Genomic DNA, 22,926 nt, shown 5'->3' on the forward strand with positions numbered 1-22,926 from the left:
ATATACATATGACTGGGTAGCAGACATTTATTACAACACGTGGAACTGCATTGTAACAATATAGATATACTGCATGCAGCAAAAACAACAAGAAGCCACTTTCGTGGTACCGAGTAAAATGAAACCGGAAATGAGTAAATATAGTACTCGTAGCAATCTAAGACGCAGTTTGACAGAACCTAGAAGTTCAAACCCTCGTACGTAATTTCTCGCTACTGGTTGGACTATTCTCAAAAGGCGTGTAGAAAGCCGGTTCTTTGACGGGAAAGCTGGTCTTCTGTGTGGAGATTTGCAGAATACTGAGCCGTTTCTCCCTCGCGGCAGATTTAGCATCCGTGCCGGTTTTCGAGAAATTCTCAAATAAAACAAATAGTTTGCGATAATAAACATAGTAATACAAATAACTAAAACAGCGTTGAACGGTATACAGGGCACGATATCCGACGATAAACATAAATGTCGTATCGCTCTGATACCACTGATTAATGGCCCAAATGTGAACGCCCAAGCATAAACCAAAATATCCCGTCCAAAATGGAGCAATGGCCACGTAGCTAATTAACGTCGGACGTGGTCCACCGTTCCGTCCGTAAAAAAAGGAGAAAATCTGAATACAGAAAATGGCTGCCGCTAGAACCAGGCAGACATCCTGCACAATGTACAAGGAAACTTGTATTTGCGTTGTTTCCATAAAGAGACCGACGATGATGTTGAAGGTCAAATCGGCCAGTAGAAGCACATGCTGGAAGAAGGCGAAAATACGGAAACCATGTCCGGAAGCAGCCATTGCCCAATAATAAATGGGTGCAATCAAGGCGATTAATTTTTACAAATCGACAACTGCGAGCATTACAATTCACAAATTCGACCCACGTTGCATCATATCTATACATTTAAGGAAAAATGTTAACACAACAATACTGGTCAGTTTATCGAAAAATCAGACGAATGCTTTAATCGCACGGTAGTAAGGTGGTAGTATACGAATGTGGGGAAGATAATGAAAATAGCATCGGTTAACGATAAACGAATTTACAACAAATTAGACAATGATAATAATACAATAATGATCACCGTTCCGCACGAGTACAGTCATGCTCGAGGGATCAATTGAAACAGGTACATATTCTGTAAAATACGTGATGGCGAGGGATCTAAGGATGTTGTAGTACGCTGTGTTTGTCATGCTGTTCCGGTTGACTGTGAAATTCACAACCTGTCGGCCTTTCCATGTGCTGATCGATGCTGTGCCGGATCATCCGGTTGATCTCCGCATCGTACCGACCCACGCTTCCCAGGATTTATTTTTGAGAGCCAGCTACCTTATCCTTTACTGAGTCAGGTACGATTTCATCAGTGAGATATTATTGATTACTAAAATCTTCTTACCGTCTAATGCGTCTGCTCAGTTGCAAGGTACTCGCGCGTCAAATTCAATCAAAACATGGGTCCATATCTATATACTGTATGTATGTATGGTACAATGTGCATACTGCCGCGTGTCAGTGAATGTGGTTTCTGCAGGTTCAAACTAGTACTGGAATCTACGCATCCATGGGTAATCTACCGGCAAATATCGACAGCTGTTGGATCGACACTTACTGCTGTATTTAACTTTTAATAAAAAACGAATAATGGATTGCATAGCTGTTTCTCCGAGTTATATCTGCTGCTCCTGTTAAGTTTGTAAATCACATTCGGATGCTCCAATTTGGGTGGGAATTCGTTTTAATTCTGCTTGCCTCCAACCTTTGCGACTAAAATATTTTTATGTTACCGTTATACATTTTTTTGTTGGTCATGATACTTATTGAAGCAGTTCAAGTTGGAGCTATTCATGCCTTGTAATAAAAGCTGATCCAGCGCTTCTAACGCAATAAAATGGATCGTCCCGATGAAAGCTTTGCAAAAGCCGCTACCAAGCACTGGTTTCGTGACTTGCTGGGTGGAAAAAATAACTCTGCAAGGTCCTCCATTCCCAACACCGCGCGGACAGTCACGGAGCAGTATGACCTTACGGAACGGATTCCGTCCAATAAAAGGCGGACGCGATCGGCTGGACACTTAGAGTTTTCCAGACCTATGACCTTTGCTGCTGTTGACCATCCTGCTGGGTTGGCGGATGAGAAAGATGGTTCATACAGCGCTCAGGTGGCAACGGAGAGCTGCGAATCGAACTACGGATCTGAGACTGGTGGTCGAAATGCAGTTAGCACTCCGGAGAGCTCGCAAGGTATACAAAATTTATCTAATGACTGCATTAATGCGCCCTTCGGTTGCCAAACTGTCTTTTCTAAAATTGCAGGACGACACGACAGCCTCCGTATAGAAAATGAAATATCAGAAAACTACGCCGAAGAAAATACCTCAACTTCACCAAGAAAGGTACAGTCCTGTGTGGTGTTGAAATTAGTAAATACTTTTACATATATTTTTCAACACTCGTGATTAATTTTATCATCACTTGCCCTGCCCGTAAATTCTGTGGTTGACTAAAGTATACAGCTCGCGTACAGCTTGGCTGATTAGCTGACAATTATTACTTATTTTACCAACAAACTGTGATTTTATGATATCGCAGTCTTAGTGTCTTACAGTACTAAATTTTTTATTTGTACAATATTTTGAATTGCATGAAGGTCACTATTTCAAGGCACTATATAATATAACTACATATATGTATGTCAATATTTTTCAGAATTTCGAGCATTCACTCACTAACCACGGTGACCCCAAAGAATCGGTAACTGACAACTCACTTATCGAACGGAGTGCTGCTTCCCACCAGTCAAGCCACGAAATAACTCGCTCGGACAGCAGCTTGGCACTTCCTTTAAAACCATTCCCAAATAACAACGATTCTTATATCAATGATGAAGATGTTAGGACAAATTCGGCAGAAAAGAAAGACGAAACATTAAAGCTACCATCACCGGGTTCGACCGACTCCGACGAATATTTGGTTGTCGTTAGCAAAGATTTGATACCAATAAAGAAGTACCGAAGGCGAAGGAAATTAGAATCCCCAGGTGGCGATCACACCAAAGAAACCGTGAATCTGCCGCCGAAGATGATCGTATCCGAAGTTAAATTACCTAAAGCAGAATTAAAGCACACTGAGCAGGAGCAAAAAGCGGAACCATCAGCGAAGATTGAAACTGAAGATTTCAGTCGTACAATAAACGTATCGGAAGAAGATATGATTGTAGCCGAAGAAAGCAACGAAGGTATTTGGCACAGCAATTGAAATAATTGTTGATAATATGGCATAGTTATTACAAATATTAATAGTGTATGTAGAAACTTTTGAAAAGCTTGAAAGGTCAGAAATATTGTTAAAGCAATTTATAAATAAGCAATCGACATAACCAGTAATCACAAATACGGGTTTACCTGTCGTTGATCATTATATATGTCATAAACGGTAGTTTGCTAACACTATCAAGCAATCAATCACAATGTGAATTATAAAAAATCTAAACAGGTGTGAGGTTTGCAGAACTTGAAGTGCAAGAGGAGGAAAGGATTTTGACTGCTTCCAAAGACAGATTGCGCAAAGTTTTCGCTTTAATCGTTCATCGTACAGACCGGCTGGCAGTGAGTTCTCTCGTCCAAAGCGTGGTGGTCAGAATAAGCATAATCGACAGATCGACTTCCGACTATCTTAAAAAAACAAAGCGGTACGCGCAAATCATATAACAGTCGACCATACTCACCATAAATTTCTCTCTTCTGTCAGATACGTATGCACAGAATTATAACGAACCTGCTTAATTTTTCGTGTTTTGACCTAAAATCTGATAGATTTGATCATTTTTTAGAGCAGCAACTTTTTATTACGAGAACGCCCGAAAGGACCTGGATTATATTCTGCCGGTTATGACCAGAATCTGTGATATACCAAAGTCTTCGAATCCAGTTACAAGTATACCGGCGTGGGAGGAACAGTTGCTATATAATGAAGAGTTCGCGCGATTTGCTTCTGAAGATGTTTTGCTGTTTTTCGAGGTAGTTATGAGCCGCAGTACGTGATGTCGTGATGTAATCAAACTTCGAACGAAACACATTTATTTATGCCAAAACAAAATTTCCGCCCAAACAATTAGTTCAATTAGTTAGCAATTTCTGCCCAAACAATTAGTTCAAATGCCCGATGCGCGTATGCCATAATATTTAATTGCAGTTACATACGTAAGATTTATATTTTTCGTATAAAGTTGCAAAAAGTTATAAAATTTTTCGTATAAAGGTATCTGTAAAAGTATAGAAGTATATATATTGCAGTACATTAACTGCAACTTATCATTTTAGCTGGCTGACTTCATCCCAGCAGCAAAAGCCACCAACCCATCCAAATCACACAAATGGGAAGATGCCTCCTTCAAACCAGTTGCTTGGGGGTTTTACAAAGTACAATCAGAAAATGTGGTGCAATATAGTTGTATTTTTTGAGTGCCGATTGTTTGGTTGCAGATGCAGTCGCTGTCTAAGAAAGTGACTACTGGAAGGAAACGGCTACAGCTATATTTGCCTATAAGTACGGGATTATTAAGCAAGCGGTCTGCGACATTCCCCACCATTTACCGGTGGTACTTAACAAAAATTCGCATTCGCTATCCCTCGACTTTGTATGTAACATTAGTGGAAACAGAAATTTCCAACAAAGTGCCACCAGTTTTGCGTTCGGTGTTGCCGAATCAACCGGTAAGGAAAACTGGAACTGAAATTTTGTTATCGTTTGTGCGTAAGTTCCTGTTATATAACCGAAAGTTTTCTAGGAAATCGCTAAAGTCAGCTATACTCGTCTGAAAAGTATGCTAGGATCACAAATCAATCTTGAAGGGTCAAGGTAAGAATGCAAAACATTGTCCAGGTAGATTGTCCCTTAACCGCCTACAGAGTAAATGTGTTTTTTTATTATAAGCCTGTTCGGTAATACGTAATCAGGAAATTTATCTGTCACGTTATCAGTTTTTCCTTGTACGTAGTGCTTCCGAAACAACGGTCGAGACTCACCCAAAGAACGATAACGAAAATGATGTAAAGTTGACCAGCGAACCGACCAAGCGCAAGCAGCGAGCTTCCGTCCGCTTACCACACCAGAAATGTCTAATACCGAACAATGTGCACATGGAAATCGCTGTAGGTCAGGAAGGAGCCACTGCTACAAAATTCTCCATTAGCGGCAGGTAGAAAACATTTACCAGTCATTATCTGCACTCCCGGCTGTTGCACGTGGCAGTCACCGAATTAGTTGACCTTTAACTAGGAATATTGCTTTTGCTTGTTTTGAGCGACAAGCGGTGGCCTTCGTCCAAATCAACGATGTTCGCAGTAGTATTGTTCGCGGGCGATTGTATGGATCGTGCGGCATTATTTACGAGCTGGACTGGAACCGTGCAGATAGCAGAATATTGGCTGCTAGTGCTGACGGTACCGCAAAGTAATACATTTGTAGTAACATGCAGCCGAAGTAAATAATAATAATAAGTTTTTTAGTATATTTTAGTCACTGTAGACTTTCTGGCTGGCAAATGATTTAGCCTCATATTCAGAAATTTTTGTTTCAATCTTATATCAAGCCGGTTGTGAATATGGTTTATGCGCCTTTATTTCGCTAGCAGAGCTTTTACTTTTTTATCTCACCGTACCCTAGGATATGGAATTCCGAAACATGCCATCCAAATTTTCTAATTTCCTTGCCACATCCGGGATTTGTTTACTCTGCTCAGTTTCATCCCGTGCAGCAACACATTGTAGCAACCGGATGTTTTGATGGTGTTATTCGTGTCTGGAACGTATCGACCAGCTGGAACGATGTAAGTCACCATTCCAATGAACACTTTAAACCAATATACCGGTAGATGCTTCAGATAATTTCAAAATTAAATTGTAACTTCAGTTCTGTAGTATCCAGTTAATCGAGTAATCTTTGGTGCAGAGTATTATATTTAAAAAGCTCAGATAAAAATATATGTTTTAGTTAAGCTATCGTACCCTTTTTCAGTTTCTCCTGATCGCAGAACTCTCCAGTCACTCTGGATTTATCAATTGCTTGCTGTTCAACGAGCTCGGCAATGAACTGTTTTCGGCCGGAAGCGATGGATACATTAAAGTGTGGAAGCAAGGAGAAAGCGCATTAAAGGTTAATGAAAATCTGGCCAACTGGAGTCCCTCGCATGAACTGCTAATTCCAATCAACGTTAACACTGCATCGGGAATAACGGATCTTAAATGGATTCCAAACCGAGGAGTACTGCTCGCTTTGACCCAAGACGAAGAATTTCATTATATTGACACCAAACGGTAATGCGAACATGCAGTGACGGTAATAACGGAAAGGTTTAGTTTTACATATATAAATTGGTGCAGATTAAACATTTGCGATACAAGGCATGAGATATACTGAAACGCTGCTTAACATAAACTAAAAAAGGCGGTAGAAAAATTGCCACCATCAGAGTGTTATAACAACGCAGTACGGACATTGGATGACGTTGATTAGTTCAAAGTGGTGTCTGCTTCCGTTATATTCAACTAAGGTATTTTTGGCAGCTTAATTGTAATCGGAAGTGTCGTGATCGGTGCACCGGTGAAGTATCGCCTGCGCGGAGCAGTCACACCATGCGGCAGTCATTTATATGTGCCAACTAACGAATCCACCATTTCGGTTTTTAATCTCAGCGACGGAAAGCAGGAACGGCAAATCACTAATGCGGTCCCAAGCGCCGTCCTGGATGTGGACTTTCATCCTTCCGAACACATGCTAGCATATTGCGGACTGGGTTACCGCAGAAAGGCGGTGATAATGAACCACTACAAAGAATTCACGGATACCCCCACGTTAACGCTAAAGCGGAAAACAGAAAAAAAGCGGGAAATTCTGCCGGTCATCAAGCTTGCTAAGGGAATGTCCTTGATTGACTCCGGAAGGGCGTATTCGCAATCGGAAAAAATTTCGGTTGTATTAGAAAAGCTGAATGAAATCACGGTATGTTAACGATTGTTATTCCGATATTGTTACTCGTTTGGCCTTCGGTCTTCCTTTCTATCGATAATACTTGACTATTTTTTGGAAATATTTTACCGTTGTGACTCGGAAAGATACGATCGGTGTACATTTTAACTTTCGTTTGTTGTGTATACTAACCGCTGTCAAAACTGTCAAATCTTAACTCCTTTCTTAACAACCAGAGTACCTGGTATATTATACATTTCGGTCAAATATATGCATAACTCTATAAACTTCCCTGTTTTGCTTTTGCAGAATGATTTAAAAGCCCGGGAATCTTTAAGTATGGAGAACCCAAACCGGTTGTCCACAGCGGAAGGCAGGATCGCAGCAGCCGCGGAACATAACCGCAATGGCAGCTGGATTTCCCAAATGACGCACACGGGTACACATCACCAGCACACGCATAGAGGCTTTATGCTCAATTTGAGCAAGTTGTAAGGCGCGAAATTGGCTTGTAAACAATGACGTTAAAGAAGTTAATGCTGTTGCACGTGTTTAATGCGTTATAGCGGTCTTGATTGTACTATTACAGTAATTTTCAGCTGTACCGTTATTGGTACTAACACCAAAAGTATTGTTACTATCAGACGGACCGAACCTGGGCTAAGTTTAAGGCTAACCACGAAAGGAGAACCAACTCTGTATAAAATTGTTTTCAGAGTGGATCCCACTTCTAATAAGATAGATGCTTCAGAACCAGTCACCAACGAAACGACTGTTTAGTACCGGGTACGACAAATGCTGACACGTTTCGAAAGACCGCATTTACAATATACACATGTACAGAGTACAGATACAACACAGCAGAGTGCATCTTTAGACTTTAATTGAGATCCATCAACACTGCCCCGAGTATTAAAATAAATAACAGTTGTTCAAACAACTATCATATGAAGTAACAGAGCTTTATACAAAATACTGTCAAAAAATTAATGTCACGAACCAAAATAGGTTTACTTTTTCCCAGTTAAAAAATAAGTTGTCATTTCTCCCTTTCCTTTGACCTGAACTGGACCCCGGCACTGGAAAATGTATCCTAAGGGTTCGAGAGTGCGATAAATTTCTTCCGTCACTTGGATCGTATCGGGTATTCCGGTGGATTCCATTCGTGAACTATGTAAAGGTCGTTCACGATAGTAACATGTACAGGCAGACAAATTTCCGATGGTTATCGATAACGCATTTCATCGTGATGATCCTTACCTTATATTGACTGCATTACCCCAAATGTCGTACTGTGGCTTTTTAGCGCCAATAACACCGGCAACCACTGGACCCATGCTCAGTCCTGTAAAAATTTCGCCGTATAAGACGTGTGCGGAAATTGCGAATATTGACCAACCAACTCACCTATTCTTAAAGTGAAATTATTAAAAGAATGTTGGTTCACTTCGTTTAATTGGTCCTTTATGGCCATCGCGTAATCTGCTAACTGCAATAAACAACAATGTCGAAACAAGATTAAAAAATGGGTGATACCGACCTCTGCACAAAAATCAAATAATTATAACGCGATCTTGTTGGTAATACTACTTCTGTAAACGGTTCACAGAGAAATATTTACCTGAACAACATGCCGAAACTTGATGCGGTCAGCTGTGGCTGCTGTAAGGCCGGAAGCCGCCATGTAGCATTCTCCGATAGTTTTTATCTTTTCGATACAATTAAACTGTGGCTGCGATAACATCTATCGAAAGGAGGCACTGGCAATTATTGCTAAATGAAACTCATTCACTATTTTTTCACAAGCTTTTTATTACCTCGTCAAAATCCGCCAGTATTTCGTTCAGTAACCGCAAGCACTCCACCCCTTCGTTATTCGCTTCCAGTTCCACATAGAACTCCGAAAAATTTGTAATTTTTGCGAACATTATACAAGCATCTTCGCATAATTCGGAGTAGAGATCTTCGTTTTTCCGCTCGCTTTGCATAAAGTGTGCCGCAACGTGGGCTGGCAGGATGTTCAAAACCAAAGTCTTGTTATAGGCCTGCAGCTTTTCCATTTCGTCCCTCTCTTCGTTAGCCTAAAGATTTCAGCGTATAACATTTTTCAATGTTTTGCAATAAATTATTCGTAATAACTCGTTTTGCTGTCAGCTGTTAAAGTAGCGCAGCAAAAAGGTCACACCTGCATTTTCCATAAGAAATCCAAGCGAAGCATCGATTCAATTTGATGTCCATGCGCAGTCAACATAATTACGAAGAGAAGCAGTATTCCAACGAATAACCACTTTGAACTGCTCAGATCTCGCAAACAATGGCTGAAACAGGCAACACGTCCTCTTTATCACCTATTGTGCGCGTGAAATACAAAACAATTCCGTACTTTGCACAAGATTGTACAATCAGGTCCCGAATGTCAAAGGCTAGTCCCATTGGCGTCATAAAAATAACTATCACAGTCAGAATTGATATTCCGATCAGCGTCAGGAATTTTACATTAGTATTGAGCAAACTGAATACGGAGCAAGACAGCATGGCAAGGATTACGCACAGTGTGATGTACTGTAAACAAAACGGAATTAATAATCAGATGAGAGGCGAAGTTTTGTAATGAGCCGGGAATACTGTACTCATTTGTACAGTAGTACATGTATGTATATACAAGTACGTACCACTGGCGATTCATACACGGAAATGCTGTTGCAGGATAAGGCAACATATTTAGTCGAGACATTGACACTTCCGGTTGTCACTGGTGGTGGAGGGCTGGCACTGACTATCGATATGTTACAAATAGGACTGTAAAGGTTTCTTGAGAAGTTATCCTCCAGAAAAAGCTATTTTAAGGAGAGCATAATTACTACAATGGAATACGACCCAAATTAGGAAGTTCTCACATCTCATACATGACTATGATGCAGGTGTCTTGTGTTAGTAAAGTGTAATAGCAAGTAAACAACTACAATAGTATCCTGTCATATCAGTAGAAATCTTATACAACGGAAAATTTGGTAAAGACGTTTGACTGCAAAAATTAGATAAGTCCAGTTCGATTCTTTGGTTTTTAAAGCAGTTCCACCGGAAGTATGCGATCCTGTTGTAGTGATACACTAATACTCACAGAAATAAATGCCAATAAGGACACGATAGCAATGATAGCAAGTGCCAAGAGTTGGGATAACGAACGGTGGCTAGCTATCCTCGTGGACATATTCCGTATTATCAGAGGAATCCATTTCCATTTCTCAAACGATATGAACAATACTAAGATCAGAATCATGACCAGGCATATCACAAATAGTCCAAGCGCGTGATGCGACCTGTAAACCAGCCATTTTATACCTTAAAAATGAAACATAATATCAAGTTCTTTATTGTACTTTTTTTGACTTACAACGGAATAATCGTCCATTGAATAAGAAATATCACAAGCCCAATCAAAAATGCACATACTGCATACGAGCTGAACATCTGATCACGGTTGGCTGAAAACTAAAAACAACAATCTTCCCAGACAGTTTCACGGTCAACAAGTCAGCGCTCATACCTTTGCTTCCACATCCGGATCACGAAAGGTCAACCTGAACTTCTTGCAGTGCTCAGCTCGTAGTCGGTCAATGCTGCGAGCGTCAATGGCGCGACTTAAGTAATCGTGCACATCATCGTCTGCACTTTTCTGCATTTCTTTTTCTGACAATTCTGTCAAGCCAAGCCTGTAAAAATACTCTTATTTTGCTTTTCCAGTACAATGCATAACGATAAAAAACTTAAGACATAATTCGATTTTTAAAACGCAACATGTTTACTGACATACTTGGTATGGATTGCCGTATTAGCAATTCTTCCTGCTTGACTTTGCGAAGTATACTGAGAGTTTTTAAACGAAGCGCGATTTTTCGAGTTGACGCGTCGTTGACTGAACGTTCGACGAGGCACTCTTTCTTTGCGAGTGCCACTAGTAATGAAGTAGGTCTTAACGTGGTTCTTCCGTAAATAATCATTCTTTTCGCTCCCGTCAGTGGGTGCAACTTCGTATTCCCCGTTCAGGTACGCCAGCGTTGTGCCGCTTATATGGATGCGTCTAAAATAGTAGGGTAGGGAAATTTTTACTTTAGTAATTAATTTTTAATTTAGTAGCTCATTCAGCCTTTTAACGTAAAATCTGTTGTTTCGCTAATACTAGTTCAAAGATCACGTTTTCACCCTGCAATGCAAGTGTTTAATCGTAAATAAATGTATAGCTAAGCCGGTTTTTTAAGAAATTTCGGTCACTTAAGTAATTCAAGGCGCTATAGTGGCCGTTGGGATAATCCAATGCGCGCCCTATGACAAGCTGATTTTCTTCGATAATCTCCGAAAATAGCAATCGAATGCTTGTCCAAATCGGATAAGCATTCTATCAATACCACCATGAGAAGGGGAGTTGGACAATCGATTTTTTTCTCTTCATTCATGATCGCATTTGACGACTCCTCTTGAGAGCCGTCGAAGAAGTGGCCGGCGTGGCCGTCTAAGGACGGCTGTATACACATACACATATACACACTCCGCACTCTTACCCGGGACTGCCTGACTGTTCCATATTCGAGCCGACAGTCACGTCATTGCTCCACACATCATATTGCCACTTGCGCAATCCCAACACTCCACAATGAACTCGCCCGCTGTGGATACCAACGCGCATGTCTAAGCCCTCGACGCCCGTAACATCCCGCACCAATCTATGCAATACAAGAGAGAGAACGCATTCGCTTGGTTAGAAGCAATTACAACAACGGCGGAACTGGTCAGCCGCTCCTGACAACTGACTTGATTGCTTCAATCATATCCAATCCCATCTCTAGACGACAACAAAAAACCGGCCATGCTAAATCACTCATGGGAAAATTATACGCGGTGAATTGACCCGCCGTACCGACGCAACATTGCGCATGATCCGCTCGGGCATCAGGTAGACCGGATACGCAGTAATAGCAGTCGCCCAGAAGTTTGATCCGTAAACAGTTGTTCTCTTCCGCCAGCCGGTCGAATCGCCCGAAGAGCTCATTGAGGAGTCGGACTAGTTCGTCCGCGTTGCACTGGGACGAGAGCACCGTGAATCCGCAAATGTCAGCAAAAAGAATGCTGCAAAAACATAACACTTTTCAAGATTACGTTACGCTCATCGGTGCAGCAGGCACATTAACACATAACCCCGAACCGCGTTAACAGTAATCGTAAAATCGAATTAATGTACTACGTTAGCTAGGCTAGAAATGACATCGACACATGTGCTATACGTTAATATATTCTGGCAGAATTCATGTGGGCTTTTTGAAGACGTTTAACGGTAATTACCAATACCATAAGAAAATACTATACGTTGCAGGTCATTTTACTGTAGCGATTTGCCATAAAAAATCGAATTGCACACGAGTCGTCGAGTGTACTGAATAACTGCAATGATTTACGGACTCGTACTGATTAATTAACAACGTTTATGGTTTGTGAATGTAAATAACAACGCAAACAATTGTAGTTTTTAGTTCCACTCCAAAATTTAAAGTTAATTAAAACTTCGCAAAATGAATCTAAAACTGTGCTCTCGGCTATGCTTATACTCAGTATTTCATTATTGACGTACCGGTACAAAGTGTTTGACAAGAGACATTTGTATGTAAAGTCATATTACAAAAATCAGAAGGAACAGAGTAACTTAATTCTGCATTACTAGTAAAAATTTGTATGATACAATACGTTTTTCTTTGAAATGTGCGTTTCGATCAGTTTTCTGAAAACCTGAAACCATAATTGCATGGCATCCGAGAGCGAAATACAAAGTAACAAGTAAAACCAGAGCAAAAGGAAAAACAACAATTTCATTAATGCTCTACCCGCAATGAAAAAATTAAGCATCGCACAAGTAACTCGAACACGATAAAATGTGCGGTACCAAGTTGTCGGATTACAGCAAAACTGCTAACCTGACGTTATCGTGGCGCTGAATATAAATCTTGTGGAACATGGAATCGTGCGGTTTTCCAGCAATGTCAGCTTTCATTTCCATTGCCACATGTCTTGGCAGAACGGAAAGTAGCAAGCGCTCCTGGAAGACAACACTCAAGAACGTTAATTGCATGCGACGGGAAAGTAACGCCCGTGTGCTCAAAATTTAGCGTGGTTACGAGATTAATAACACACACGTACACATGTGTGGTGAGATCAAGCTTATAATACAAAGTGTGGCTTATAAGGCCATTAGGCTTATACAGGTAACAAGAAAGCGATCACAGCGATATTAAGCACGCACTAAATCTTGACAGGAAATCGATATTTTTACCAATACGCAAAACAAAGCCGGCTAGAGGGAATATCCATAAATAATTCACACTTTCGTCGGAGTTACATAATTAGTACTGGCGCAAACACCCTCACCAAAAACATTCTACTTTTTGCAATACTCTACGACATCGTTTAACAAATGAATGCAACACATTTAAATTACAAATTGTAGGATAACTTACAATCTACTAAACACCGTCGTGAGATGCCTAAAACTTTTTGCTAAGAAATAAAAACTGTTTATATTTTGATACATAATTGCAGTTCATAAGTACTACAGTAGCTAAAAGATGGTTGGCAATTTTAATGTGCAACTATATCAATTCTCTTTAACACATACAAAAAGCAAAAAAGTTAGTGATGATAAATTTTACGCGTAACAAATTGAGACAAATGGTATTTTTAGACGATGTATGACATTTTCTTGGCATCTCGTGATGACAGAATGCAGACAAATGGGCCAATAAACATCAGAATGTTATTTTGTTGAGACATTGGCAAATTAAAAGATTCAACAACGTCATTGATCATTCGCACACAACAGCACAACTGACCCGTGAATATATATAATATACCGGTTTCCCTCTTCCCTTACTTGTTGTTCGTTTTCCCTTTGTGATTGCAAGCGGGATTCAATACACTGCCGTGTCTCCAGAAATGCCTGCCTTTGCGTGACTTCCGTGGCGAAATGGGTAAAGATTCCGGCTAAATGAGATCCTGCGGTATATGGAACATGGTAATTACCTGATCGCCCTGTGTGCAATGCGGAATCTCAGCGTTAAAATCAGCTTCCCCGCTTACCCACGAATATCAACAGATTGGCCGCCAGCTGCAACAGCACAACACACTACTGCAACATGCATGTGAAACTATAACAGCGGAACAATCTTAGGCGCAACCGGATCAGCTATGCTTCGATACGCTTCATTATCGCATTAGTTTAATTTGCTAACGCGATACACGCGCACAGGCGCTGTTTTTGGAAGTAATTATTTTATAATCATTAATCTTTGTCGGTATCCGATCGCCTCTCCTTTCGGAAATATGAGATCCAGTTAATTTTACCTTATGTAAACAAATTTATTATGTCACTTGACTGTATTGCAGTAGATCATGTACCGCATATAAACTGCTGTAAAATAACGATGAGCGATTTTGCCAGTTAAATCAAGAAGATACGGATATGATTATTAAGACACGTAGTCAATTATTTAAACAATCTTTATTATTTTGCTCATTATCTGTACAGTAGATCATTCGATCGTACGGTGGAAACAGCGTAGTATTTGATGAATAATGTAGTACTTCTAACGTAACTAAAATAAAGCCGGGCAACCGTTAAAAATCTTGTAATATTATTTAAAATATTTTTATGCATTCTTGGCATTAAAAGAGCTGGCGGTGGTAGCTAATCCACATTGTGAGTTTCTGCCTAATTTTTCGGCTACCTCTTGACATTCATGACATGTACGCAGAACACTCTGGATAACAATGTAACAATACGTTCAGCATGCGGTTCGATTAAGGAATTGGCAGTGTTTCCGTTCGAATGCGAAAATATACAAAAAAACAGCTGAATGGGCACGATGTAAAGTAACACAGTTGAATGCCACTATAAATGAGTGAAAAGTGCGTAATCAGTGCTCTTCAAAACAAGTTCATCTGAAAAGGAGAAAAAGTGCGCTGCCGCGGTTATAGGAGAAGTTTCAGTAGCGTAAAATGTATATTATTATTTCTGCATCAAACCGGATTAGATCGAGATACCATTTGTGTCCAATGGGCCACAACAAATGAGCTGAGGATGAAGGAGCAGTAAATCTATTACCACAACAGACGACGAAATGCACTTCCCAATATTAGGCATGCTTTACACCCAGACCCTGAATGCTAAGTTTCCGGTGGCACACAGCGTTACAGTATCCGGCATTGCAGCTACACTCTTAGCTCCTCATTAATTAATGACCGCTATTGATTTTCCCTCATAGGGATTATATCCCCTACAAAACAAACCGCTCTCTCCCCGTTCGGATTAGCTGTGACACTTTTGACAGATAGTCTTAAAGAAATTAAACAGCTGTTACAAAGCGGCGCAAACACGTATGCGTATATGTGCGGTGTACCTCCTGCCAAATAGACGCGGCACTGCTGGATACAGTCAGAATCAGGACCGATGTGAAGTGTACCACACAGATCGCCACACCACCCAGAAAGGAGCCCAGGATCCAAATGGGTAATAAAGTATAAGAGCAATATATGAAAAATATTACAGTCCATACGCCGGTTGTCGGACTGACGGGATAAGACTCGAACATGACCAGCACCTAGAAAATAACAAAATAATAAGCTCGGTAAACTCCACGTGCAAGGCAAGTGATATACAATATACGCTCGTAAAGTATGCCGACAATTTCAGCTAACTTTAACAACAGTTTTGAAATGTATTTCTCAACATCTAACGGAAATTCATGTACAACATTGTATGAACAGTTCCCAAAGCAGCAAAGATTTGCGCACGTAGCTGACCCTATTAATTACTGGTACACCGGAGATGAATTCAATATTTATAAAAGCATATTGTTACAGGATCATCCTGTCAATACATAATTTGAACGTGGGTAGCTCTTGCACTAATTTAGTTATTACTTTTGTGCTTCGTATTCCAAAGCCCACCCAAGCAGGTATTCCAAGCGGTAAAGTAAAGGATGAAACTTTTTATATACGGATACATACCTGAATGCCCAGCATGATCATTATCAGCGAATACGACGATATCGAAAGCCATAATTGATGGAAGAACTTCCTTTCAACTACCACTTCCAGGATAAAAAATATCACAAATAGCACAGCATAGCCGATTCCGGCTAACGCCGTTGTACGTCCACCGGAATAATGGAATGCCGTCAGAAGTCCAACAAAGACCATAAATATTAGCAGCAGTGCCGCTAATCTTCCTTGATTCGGTCGAAGGACATATTTCTAAAAGTACATATACAAGTAGTGGAAGCACACACAAGAAGGGAATTTATTGTAACAGTTAAGATACAACGCACTTACCTGGTATAAGTGTTCAAGCTTTTGGGTTGTAAACTTTCTGGAACGGATGAACTTCCGGAACATGATATCGAAATAATCCGTTCTGCCTTCCGAAAAATGAATTATCACAGAGCAGCTGTTCCTGTATCCGTACGGTGAAATTAGAGAAAACCACTTGCGGTATTATGACACCAATAGGGAAATTTTTTATCAAAGTGACTAAGTCAATATAGGCACATTTACTCGTAGCCGGTTATAAAAGCGTTTGGGTTAGAAAAAATGTTGAATAGATCATTCTTACACCCAGTAGAGGAGGAAAATGTGGAAATTATTGAGCCGGGCGTACCCCCGGCTTTTTATTTGCTTTCGGCTGCCGTATTGGCGCTACATTCAGGATCAATCGCTAGTTGTGCCTTTGTATTACGAGCCACGGTTCCGCTATGGCTTGCGAGGTTGTACAGTGCATATGTATACGCTATTATGTCCAATCCCGTTCAATACTTACTACATAGCTAGCTCGCTCTATTACAACTCGATCGGCACAGGCCAAAACCACCGGGAGAAACTGCCTTCTCTTCCACATATCCCCAATGTTGATGTTTTAGTCATCTTTTATTTGTTGTGGCTACTGGTTGCATACGGAAGGGGAGTGCGTACACCGCGCAGCAATGTAAATGTGCTTTATTTAACTGGAGAACAGTAAATCCTCACTTTCCACTACGCTGCTTCGTGCTTGCATTCCCATTGCTAACCGGTAAGGTAAAAATGCAGAGTTGGTAATTATGTCGATGTGCCTCGCCAAAAAATATCTGTATTAGAAAAACGGTATTAATTTTGTGTATTCTGCAACAATACGATAATCATTCCACACAGAACCGCATTAAAAAATTTATATATACAGTAAATACACCAATGAAACACTTGCAGCTAGTTTAAAGTAATTAGGAGTTGCGGTTGTAAGTTTGCGAACACAGTAAGTAGTCCAGAAGCCAAAAACCATTTTTATCATTCCATCACACCGTACTTCCGGTCGGAGTATTATTTGTGACCGGCTTAAAACGAGCACACTTTTGGAAGAACACTCCCGATATCGATGTCGTATTCGCTTTATGCACCGGCAATCAAAATTACAGCTGGTTTTGAAAAATTAGTCAAACAAATAAGATTGTTGAACACTTGGAGAATCTGTATAAACTCGGATTCATCTGTGATACAACCAGACGCAGTACTAACAAACAAATTGCTGCACACTGCTGTACAAACTTTATGGGCAATCCAAACAGGCCCGAAAAAGCTCGGTACATAAAATTTGTAGCCCAAAAAACTTGTCTTAGCACCTAGTTTCTTTAGTAATTCTTATTAATTTTGCAAAAAATAACTCGAAACATTCGTATGTCTTTTTTGCTTTGAACTGATCTTATATCAACCTAAAAAAACTGATTTCGCATTGCATTGTAGGCTGACCGTGAATAGCTGATTTTTTCAACTTATTGTGTCGGACATTAAATAACTGTCCAACAGTGTTTAGATTTACAACTGCACATATAGCACAATACACGCTTTCGTATTGCGCAGTATCAGGCGCAACAGTTCCAGCAAATTATGTGTGCGAAATAAATAAAATTAATGCGCCTCCCAGAAACGAAGCAATCCAGCAAGTTCCTTCCATAGGAAAACATAATATTATCAAAGTGCGCAAGTGACGCAAAAAAAACGAGGCAAAAACATCGAAGATTGTATTCGAGTGCAATTGAATTGCTGAATAATTATTATCGTACAAACACGATAAAGCCAAACTCTTTATATCGAAAGGGTGGCCTTGGCCTGGTCGGTTACCGCAGTTCTTTAGCAGCTGATAAGGAGCCGAGTGTGGAATGTCGGGAAGCCCTAGCAGGGACAGTGATACTGCTCCCGTAAACTCCTTGTCCCAGTGTGAATATGTTAAATTCTGCAACAGTTTCGGCACGGTATAAAAGAGAAAAAAAATCCTTTATACCGTGGTTTCAGCTTCGGAGTTGCAGGAAAATGCAGTTCCGATTCAAAAATGTATACTCGTGCAACTGCTGAGCTTTTTATGCCCATAAATATACTCGTACATGGCATTGATAAGTTTAGTGTACCGGTATATAAGAAAAACTTTTACTATAAAGGTTTTTATTGTGCACAATAAACTAATCAGTAACTCGTATACTCTCAGTCACAAAACGCTCAGCAGTTATATACGGTTTTGAATCGGATCTTATAAAACTTTTATAAAATCTGAAGGTGTGCTGCGTAATTAACCGACAATATTGCACAACTGTTTTGTAAACGCTTCTCTTACATCCCGAGAGCAAAAAAAAAATATCACAGCGCTTCAAGTTACCAGGCATTGTTAGATGTCGCTTTCCGAGTCCGAACCCGAACTGAGTTTTTTGTCGCTGAAATTTCTGGTAACCCCAAAGACGTGCTACTTTGTAGCTACTCAGCTTGCCGAAGCTTCATAGCTTTTAAACGGTAACCTTGCAGCCGTCTCCATGGACCCATTTGGTCAAATGGTCAAAATAGAGTCCGGAAGAAAAATACACCGCGCAACTTTGGGACAAACCATCAGCAATATTAGTAATAAAACCGGCGACATCAGCAAGAAAGCCATGACCGACTGATGTCACACGGTGGTCCGAGGTTTTTATCATTCATGCACTGGCAAGCGCTATTTTATTTTAGTTTCATCAATTTAAAATACAATCACTCCGTATGTAAGGTCGGCACATGACCGATTCGCAAAATGCACGATGTAGGAGATTCAGGTCTGATGCACTAATAAATTATAGGAGCTTCTTGTGATAAGTAAGTACGTATAAACAACAAAACCGCATGTCGGTATAAATTTTATTTAAATGCAGCAATAAATGATTCGGAACTATTACACAGAATACAAATTTTCCTAATCGCATCTGCTGCAAAAGCACCAGTTAAACACGCCTTAGTGGGCGAACCCGGCGAAGTATTGTGCAATACGTATGCAAACGAGTGCAGTACTTATTTATGCCGGATGCGTGCAGGTTAATCCCTTGCTGTAAGTTACTGGCAACGGTTACGTATTCATTATCATGTGCATTTTGTTGCGTTAAAATCCACCCAAATTTTGTTTTATGCCACAACTTTCGTTGACATCGCATCATGAATATTAACCACGCCTAACCGTAACAGAATCAGCATATATGCGCATATTTACACTGTGCAGCAAAATCGTAGTCGAAAGGTCAAGCTCCAAGGGATTTGTTGCCGTAACGTAATGTATGAATGTTTGATTCGGGTGTTATGCCTTTTGGAACACTAGTAGCACAGCATGAAATTTTAATCTGACCACTTTGAATTAGAAATTACTTACCTATGTGCGGAAAGTGTCTTTACTTGGAAAACTCTATCAAAACTCCAAGCTCAACTCTACGCGCAGGTGACCTTGCACTGGATTAAGCGGAATGTATTTTAACGCTACGCCGTCGCTCATGACTGGTTAACAATAAGCAATTTCATGATAATAATAATATCAAAATACAAAAACAGTGTTAACGTAAACACTGTGGAAAAATGGCTTACAAACAGAAAACCAAGAAAAGCTTTCTCCAAAAGAAATTCAAGTTTGCATAAAAACACAAAATTAAAGTAATAAGAGTGTATTGATATAATTATGGCAATAATCTGGTTAGTCAGATTTTAATTTTCTCGGCTGGTTTGTCACTGGTTTTCAGCAATCCTAAAGTGTTCCTTCTCAGCAACGCCGCAACCTTGCCTTTGGAATTCTTTTTTACAATTGGGCACGCAAAATTCACCAGTGATTTGCTGGAATCCTGCTTAGCCTTATTTATAGGGCAGTTTTTCCCTGGCATTTCTATATGGGGTTTGTTGCGGTGCCGGTACAATGCATCCCGAAATTCAGTGAAAAACCGGCTCAGCGCTTCCTGGGCTTATAAGTTTTCTGGTGTCAGAGAGTGCGATCGACATCAAATCCTACAGTACGTCGTACTTGGTACCTGTCAAGCGGATTTCCGGTGACGGTTGGTCCGGACTGACCGCTAATATTTCCAGTCTGACGTCTTCCAGCCGGCGTATTCGCTTTTCGAGTTCCGACGACAAGTATAGCTGCTGGCGCTGCATATAACCATATAGTTCGGTGACTTTACTCACGACTTCCAATCCTGGCGCAATCCATCGAACGTTGTATTCCCGAACCTTTGGTCTAAACAATAAGCATAGTATCATAGTATCAAACGCAAACCAATCAAAAGGTTACTGCCGATAGATAACTGCCGCTGCCAAATAATCTATCTCAGATAAATTAATACACAACCAGTGATAATTATTACTGGTAAGTATTAATTCAATGGAAATTCCCGAACGGTTTCTGGTAATTTAATTACTCTAGCAATAGCGTTAACAATCCCATTATTAGCTGTGAGGTACAGACTGTATACGTTTCATTCTCGTACCCAAATTACACAGACTATTTTATTGTATGCATAGACTATTTTTGCAAGAGGCACGAAACAAACTAATTGAAGTTAACGCTTTAATCGTTAACTTGCTTTAGCGGCGTAAGAGAAAACACTGGCACGGCTGATCTCTCGTTCTGCGACGGGCAAACACGCTGGACTTTGCGCGGATCTGCTGCCTTCCTTCTATTGTCGTGGAATGTGGAATCTACCTATTGACCAGCGGATCTCCTGTCTCTTCTCTGCATGCGACCGTTCGAGCTGCCCTGCTTTCCAACAATAGCCACCCTGCTCCTTCATCGACGGCCTGCTTGGTGATGGTTCCTGTCGTTTTCAGTGGAGGGCGGCCTAGTTTTGTTGCTGATTTTCCACAGATGGCATATTGAATGTGTGTTAAGTTTGTGACTTTTGCATTTTGTCTTCTGCAGGCGGATTTGATTCAAAAGTTGTTCATTGACTGCTTGAATATTAAATTTCCGTGACCTTTAGTGTTATCGAAATTTACCTGCCTTCCCACCCAGTTGCATGCTACCAGCGATTTTGATATCTACTAAGCATTCACACAACGGTGTAACAATTTCTGATTAAAGGTCTGTCCTCACTCGCGCAGCTTTCTCGCTATGGTACGCGCAGAAGGGCACCGGAAGGCAGTATCATCTCCCTGGCCACGAATCAGGGGAAGCACCTAGCCACGCATCATGTGGTGGTCCCAACTCCTTGGGTGCGAGTCATCTGGCCATGCATCAGGTGCCTGTGATGGCACAGACGCGCACACGCATACGCATACTGTACACTCCTTCCCGTGCGTGTTCTGACGATACCACGAGACTCAACGGCCGAGCTGAGTCTGGCCATTTAATGCCCCAAACCATTTGTCGGCGTTTCTCGAACATAGGCGTTAATGTGATGTTACCAATAAACGCTATTAACTGTGAGTAGTAAGTCTGCAGGAAAAAAAATTAGAATAGTATTACGGACGCACTTTTCATCCGGATTTTGTCCACCGGCTCCGGTTATGCTTTTCCTGATTTCTCGCTGTGCGATCTGAACCATTTTTTTGACCGCATTTGGCTGGATAATAAATATTTCAAATGCGCACTTAGTCGTTCTTTCTCCGTTATTTCCCCGTTTGATCAACTTGCAAATGTACACATCGGAGTCTTTCAGTTCCCTGTGATCTCTAACGTAGGGTGACAGTTCCCAGTAGTAATCGCCAATGGGCATCTTTTGCTCATTGGGTGGTTCCAGCGGAAACCGAACCACCTCTTTCTCCACTAAAAACCTCCCGGTGTATACCAGAAGGTTCTCTTCCTGGCGAATCCATTTGTCAATTTCTATAAATGCTTATTGTTTTAGATTCTCATCTCCAAATAAGTATGGAATATTAATCGTAGCATATTTACATAACAAGCAGCAACCAAATGTTGTGGACATGAGGCAAAAATGTATTTTGGTATACGTTTATCAAATATATTTTGGTACTGGTATATAAATATCAAAAAATGGCAAATTGTGATCACGTTCAATTTGTATACTATTCAACAGCTATTTAGTGCTGTTCCCTAAGGTCAACCGACAATTGGTAGTATTAGTAATGTGGAATTACGAAGCCGTTCAAAATTGCTGAAAGCAGTTAGAGAAGACCATTAGTTCTTACTAATATTACGATATCTTTGAGGAATGCAATCTAACCATGCACGAAAATCAACTACTCCGAAACAGTTGGCTTGAATGGGTTCAGTGGATACGGTGCCCGTGGTCTCCGGAAATCTCACTCGGATCTGCTCGATTAAACTTTCACGAACTAATGTTAAAAGTGGAACATCCGGTATCGGTTTTTTTGTTAGCATAGCCTGCGCTATAGCCGAGCGCAGAAGTTCCATCACGATAAAATAATGACACCTGTTAAAATTCTAAAGCAGTGCATTAATTTTATTAGATAGTTTGCATACAATCACTGCAAGACTCAATCTATAGCGCCGCCTTGGTATGACATAATAGTTGCTAAAAATTTATTTTTACGCACTGGCATACAGTAGTAACTAAGTGGTTACTATGGAAAGCGGTCGCGTTTTCTTGTATAAAACCAGTGCAAATGCAATCAGCTTACGTATATTTGAATACGTGAATCGTAAATCC

General features: G+C 40.5%; 4 protein-coding genes across 8 annotated transcripts; 1 reads left to right on the forward strand and 3 right to left on the reverse strand.

The window, feature by feature from the left end:
• Positions 1-19: 19 nt before the first annotated feature.
• Positions 20-1,450, reverse strand: LOC129581623 (transmembrane protein 138-like). Its single transcript, XM_055472816.1, has one exon. The coding sequence runs from the start codon at positions 785-787 to the stop codon at positions 188-190; it is 600 nt and encodes a 199-aa protein (XP_055328791.1). The 5' UTR covers positions 788-1,450; the 3' UTR covers positions 20-187.
• LOC129581622 (jouberin-like) lies at positions 994-7,688 on the forward strand. Of its 4 annotated transcripts, XM_055472812.1 has the most exons (16): positions 994-1,342; positions 1,410-1,465; positions 1,525-2,233; positions 2,306-2,385; positions 2,699-3,227; positions 3,485-3,680; positions 3,822-4,008; positions 4,312-4,410; positions 4,474-4,704; positions 4,779-4,849; positions 4,989-5,189; positions 5,270-5,443; positions 5,657-5,819; positions 6,008-6,306; positions 6,556-6,991; positions 7,268-7,688. In XM_055472812.1, the coding sequence occupies exons 3-16, from the start codon at positions 1,882-1,884 to the stop codon at positions 7,451-7,453; spliced, it is 3,204 nt and encodes a 1,067-aa protein (XP_055328787.1). In that variant the 5' UTR covers positions 994-1,342; positions 1,410-1,465; positions 1,525-1,881; the 3' UTR covers positions 7,454-7,688. The 4 variants fall into 4 exon arrangements, with proteins under 4 accessions (XP_055328787.1, XP_055328788.1, XP_055328786.1 ...); XM_055472813.1 differs by lacking the exon at positions 1,410-1,465; XM_055472811.1 differs by having other exon boundaries at positions 1,330-1,465.
• Positions 7,689-7,824: 136 nt separating this feature from the next.
• LOC129581533 (adenylate cyclase type 5-like) lies at positions 7,825-16,658 on the reverse strand. The gene is made up of 21 exons (XM_055472663.1): positions 16,334-16,658; positions 16,010-16,255; positions 15,400-15,600; positions 14,081-14,108; positions 13,875-13,996; positions 12,922-13,043; positions 11,874-12,082; positions 11,768-11,798; positions 11,518-11,679; positions 10,773-11,039; positions 10,506-10,671; positions 10,353-10,450; positions 10,080-10,278; positions 9,631-9,795; positions 9,342-9,520; positions 9,144-9,276; positions 8,776-9,039; positions 8,580-8,702; positions 8,366-8,447; positions 8,219-8,303; positions 7,825-8,128 (listed from the first exon to the last, which is right to left on the reverse strand). Exons 1-21 carry the CDS (start codon positions 16,394-16,396, stop codon positions 7,969-7,971), a joined length of 3,105 nt encoding a protein of 1,034 aa, XP_055328638.1. The 5' UTR covers positions 16,397-16,658; the 3' UTR covers positions 7,825-7,968.
• Positions 16,659-19,776: 3,118 nt separating this feature from the next.
• On the reverse strand, positions 19,777-22,763 carry LOC129581805 (uncharacterized). 2 transcript variants are annotated; one of them, XM_055473057.1, is made up of 4 exons: positions 22,445-22,763; positions 21,770-22,121; positions 20,329-20,534; positions 19,777-20,261 (listed from the first exon to the last, which is right to left on the reverse strand). In XM_055473057.1, exons 1-4 carry the CDS (start codon positions 22,668-22,670, stop codon positions 20,005-20,007), a joined length of 1,041 nt encoding a protein of 346 aa, XP_055329032.1. In that variant the 5' UTR covers positions 22,671-22,763; the 3' UTR covers positions 19,777-20,004. The 2 variants fall into 2 exon arrangements, with proteins under 2 accessions (XP_055329032.1, XP_055329034.1); XM_055473059.1 differs by having other exon boundaries at positions 20,089-20,256.
• Between the last annotated feature and the right edge of the window lie 163 nt (positions 22,764-22,926).

Source organism: Paramacrobiotus metropolitanus, unplaced genomic scaffold, assembly GCF_019649055.1.
Source record: "Paramacrobiotus metropolitanus isolate TYO unplaced genomic scaffold, Prichtersi_v1.0 Parri_scaffold0000006, whole genome shotgun sequence".
NCBI lineage: Eukaryota > Metazoa > Tardigrada > Eutardigrada > Parachela > Macrobiotidae > Paramacrobiotus > Paramacrobiotus metropolitanus.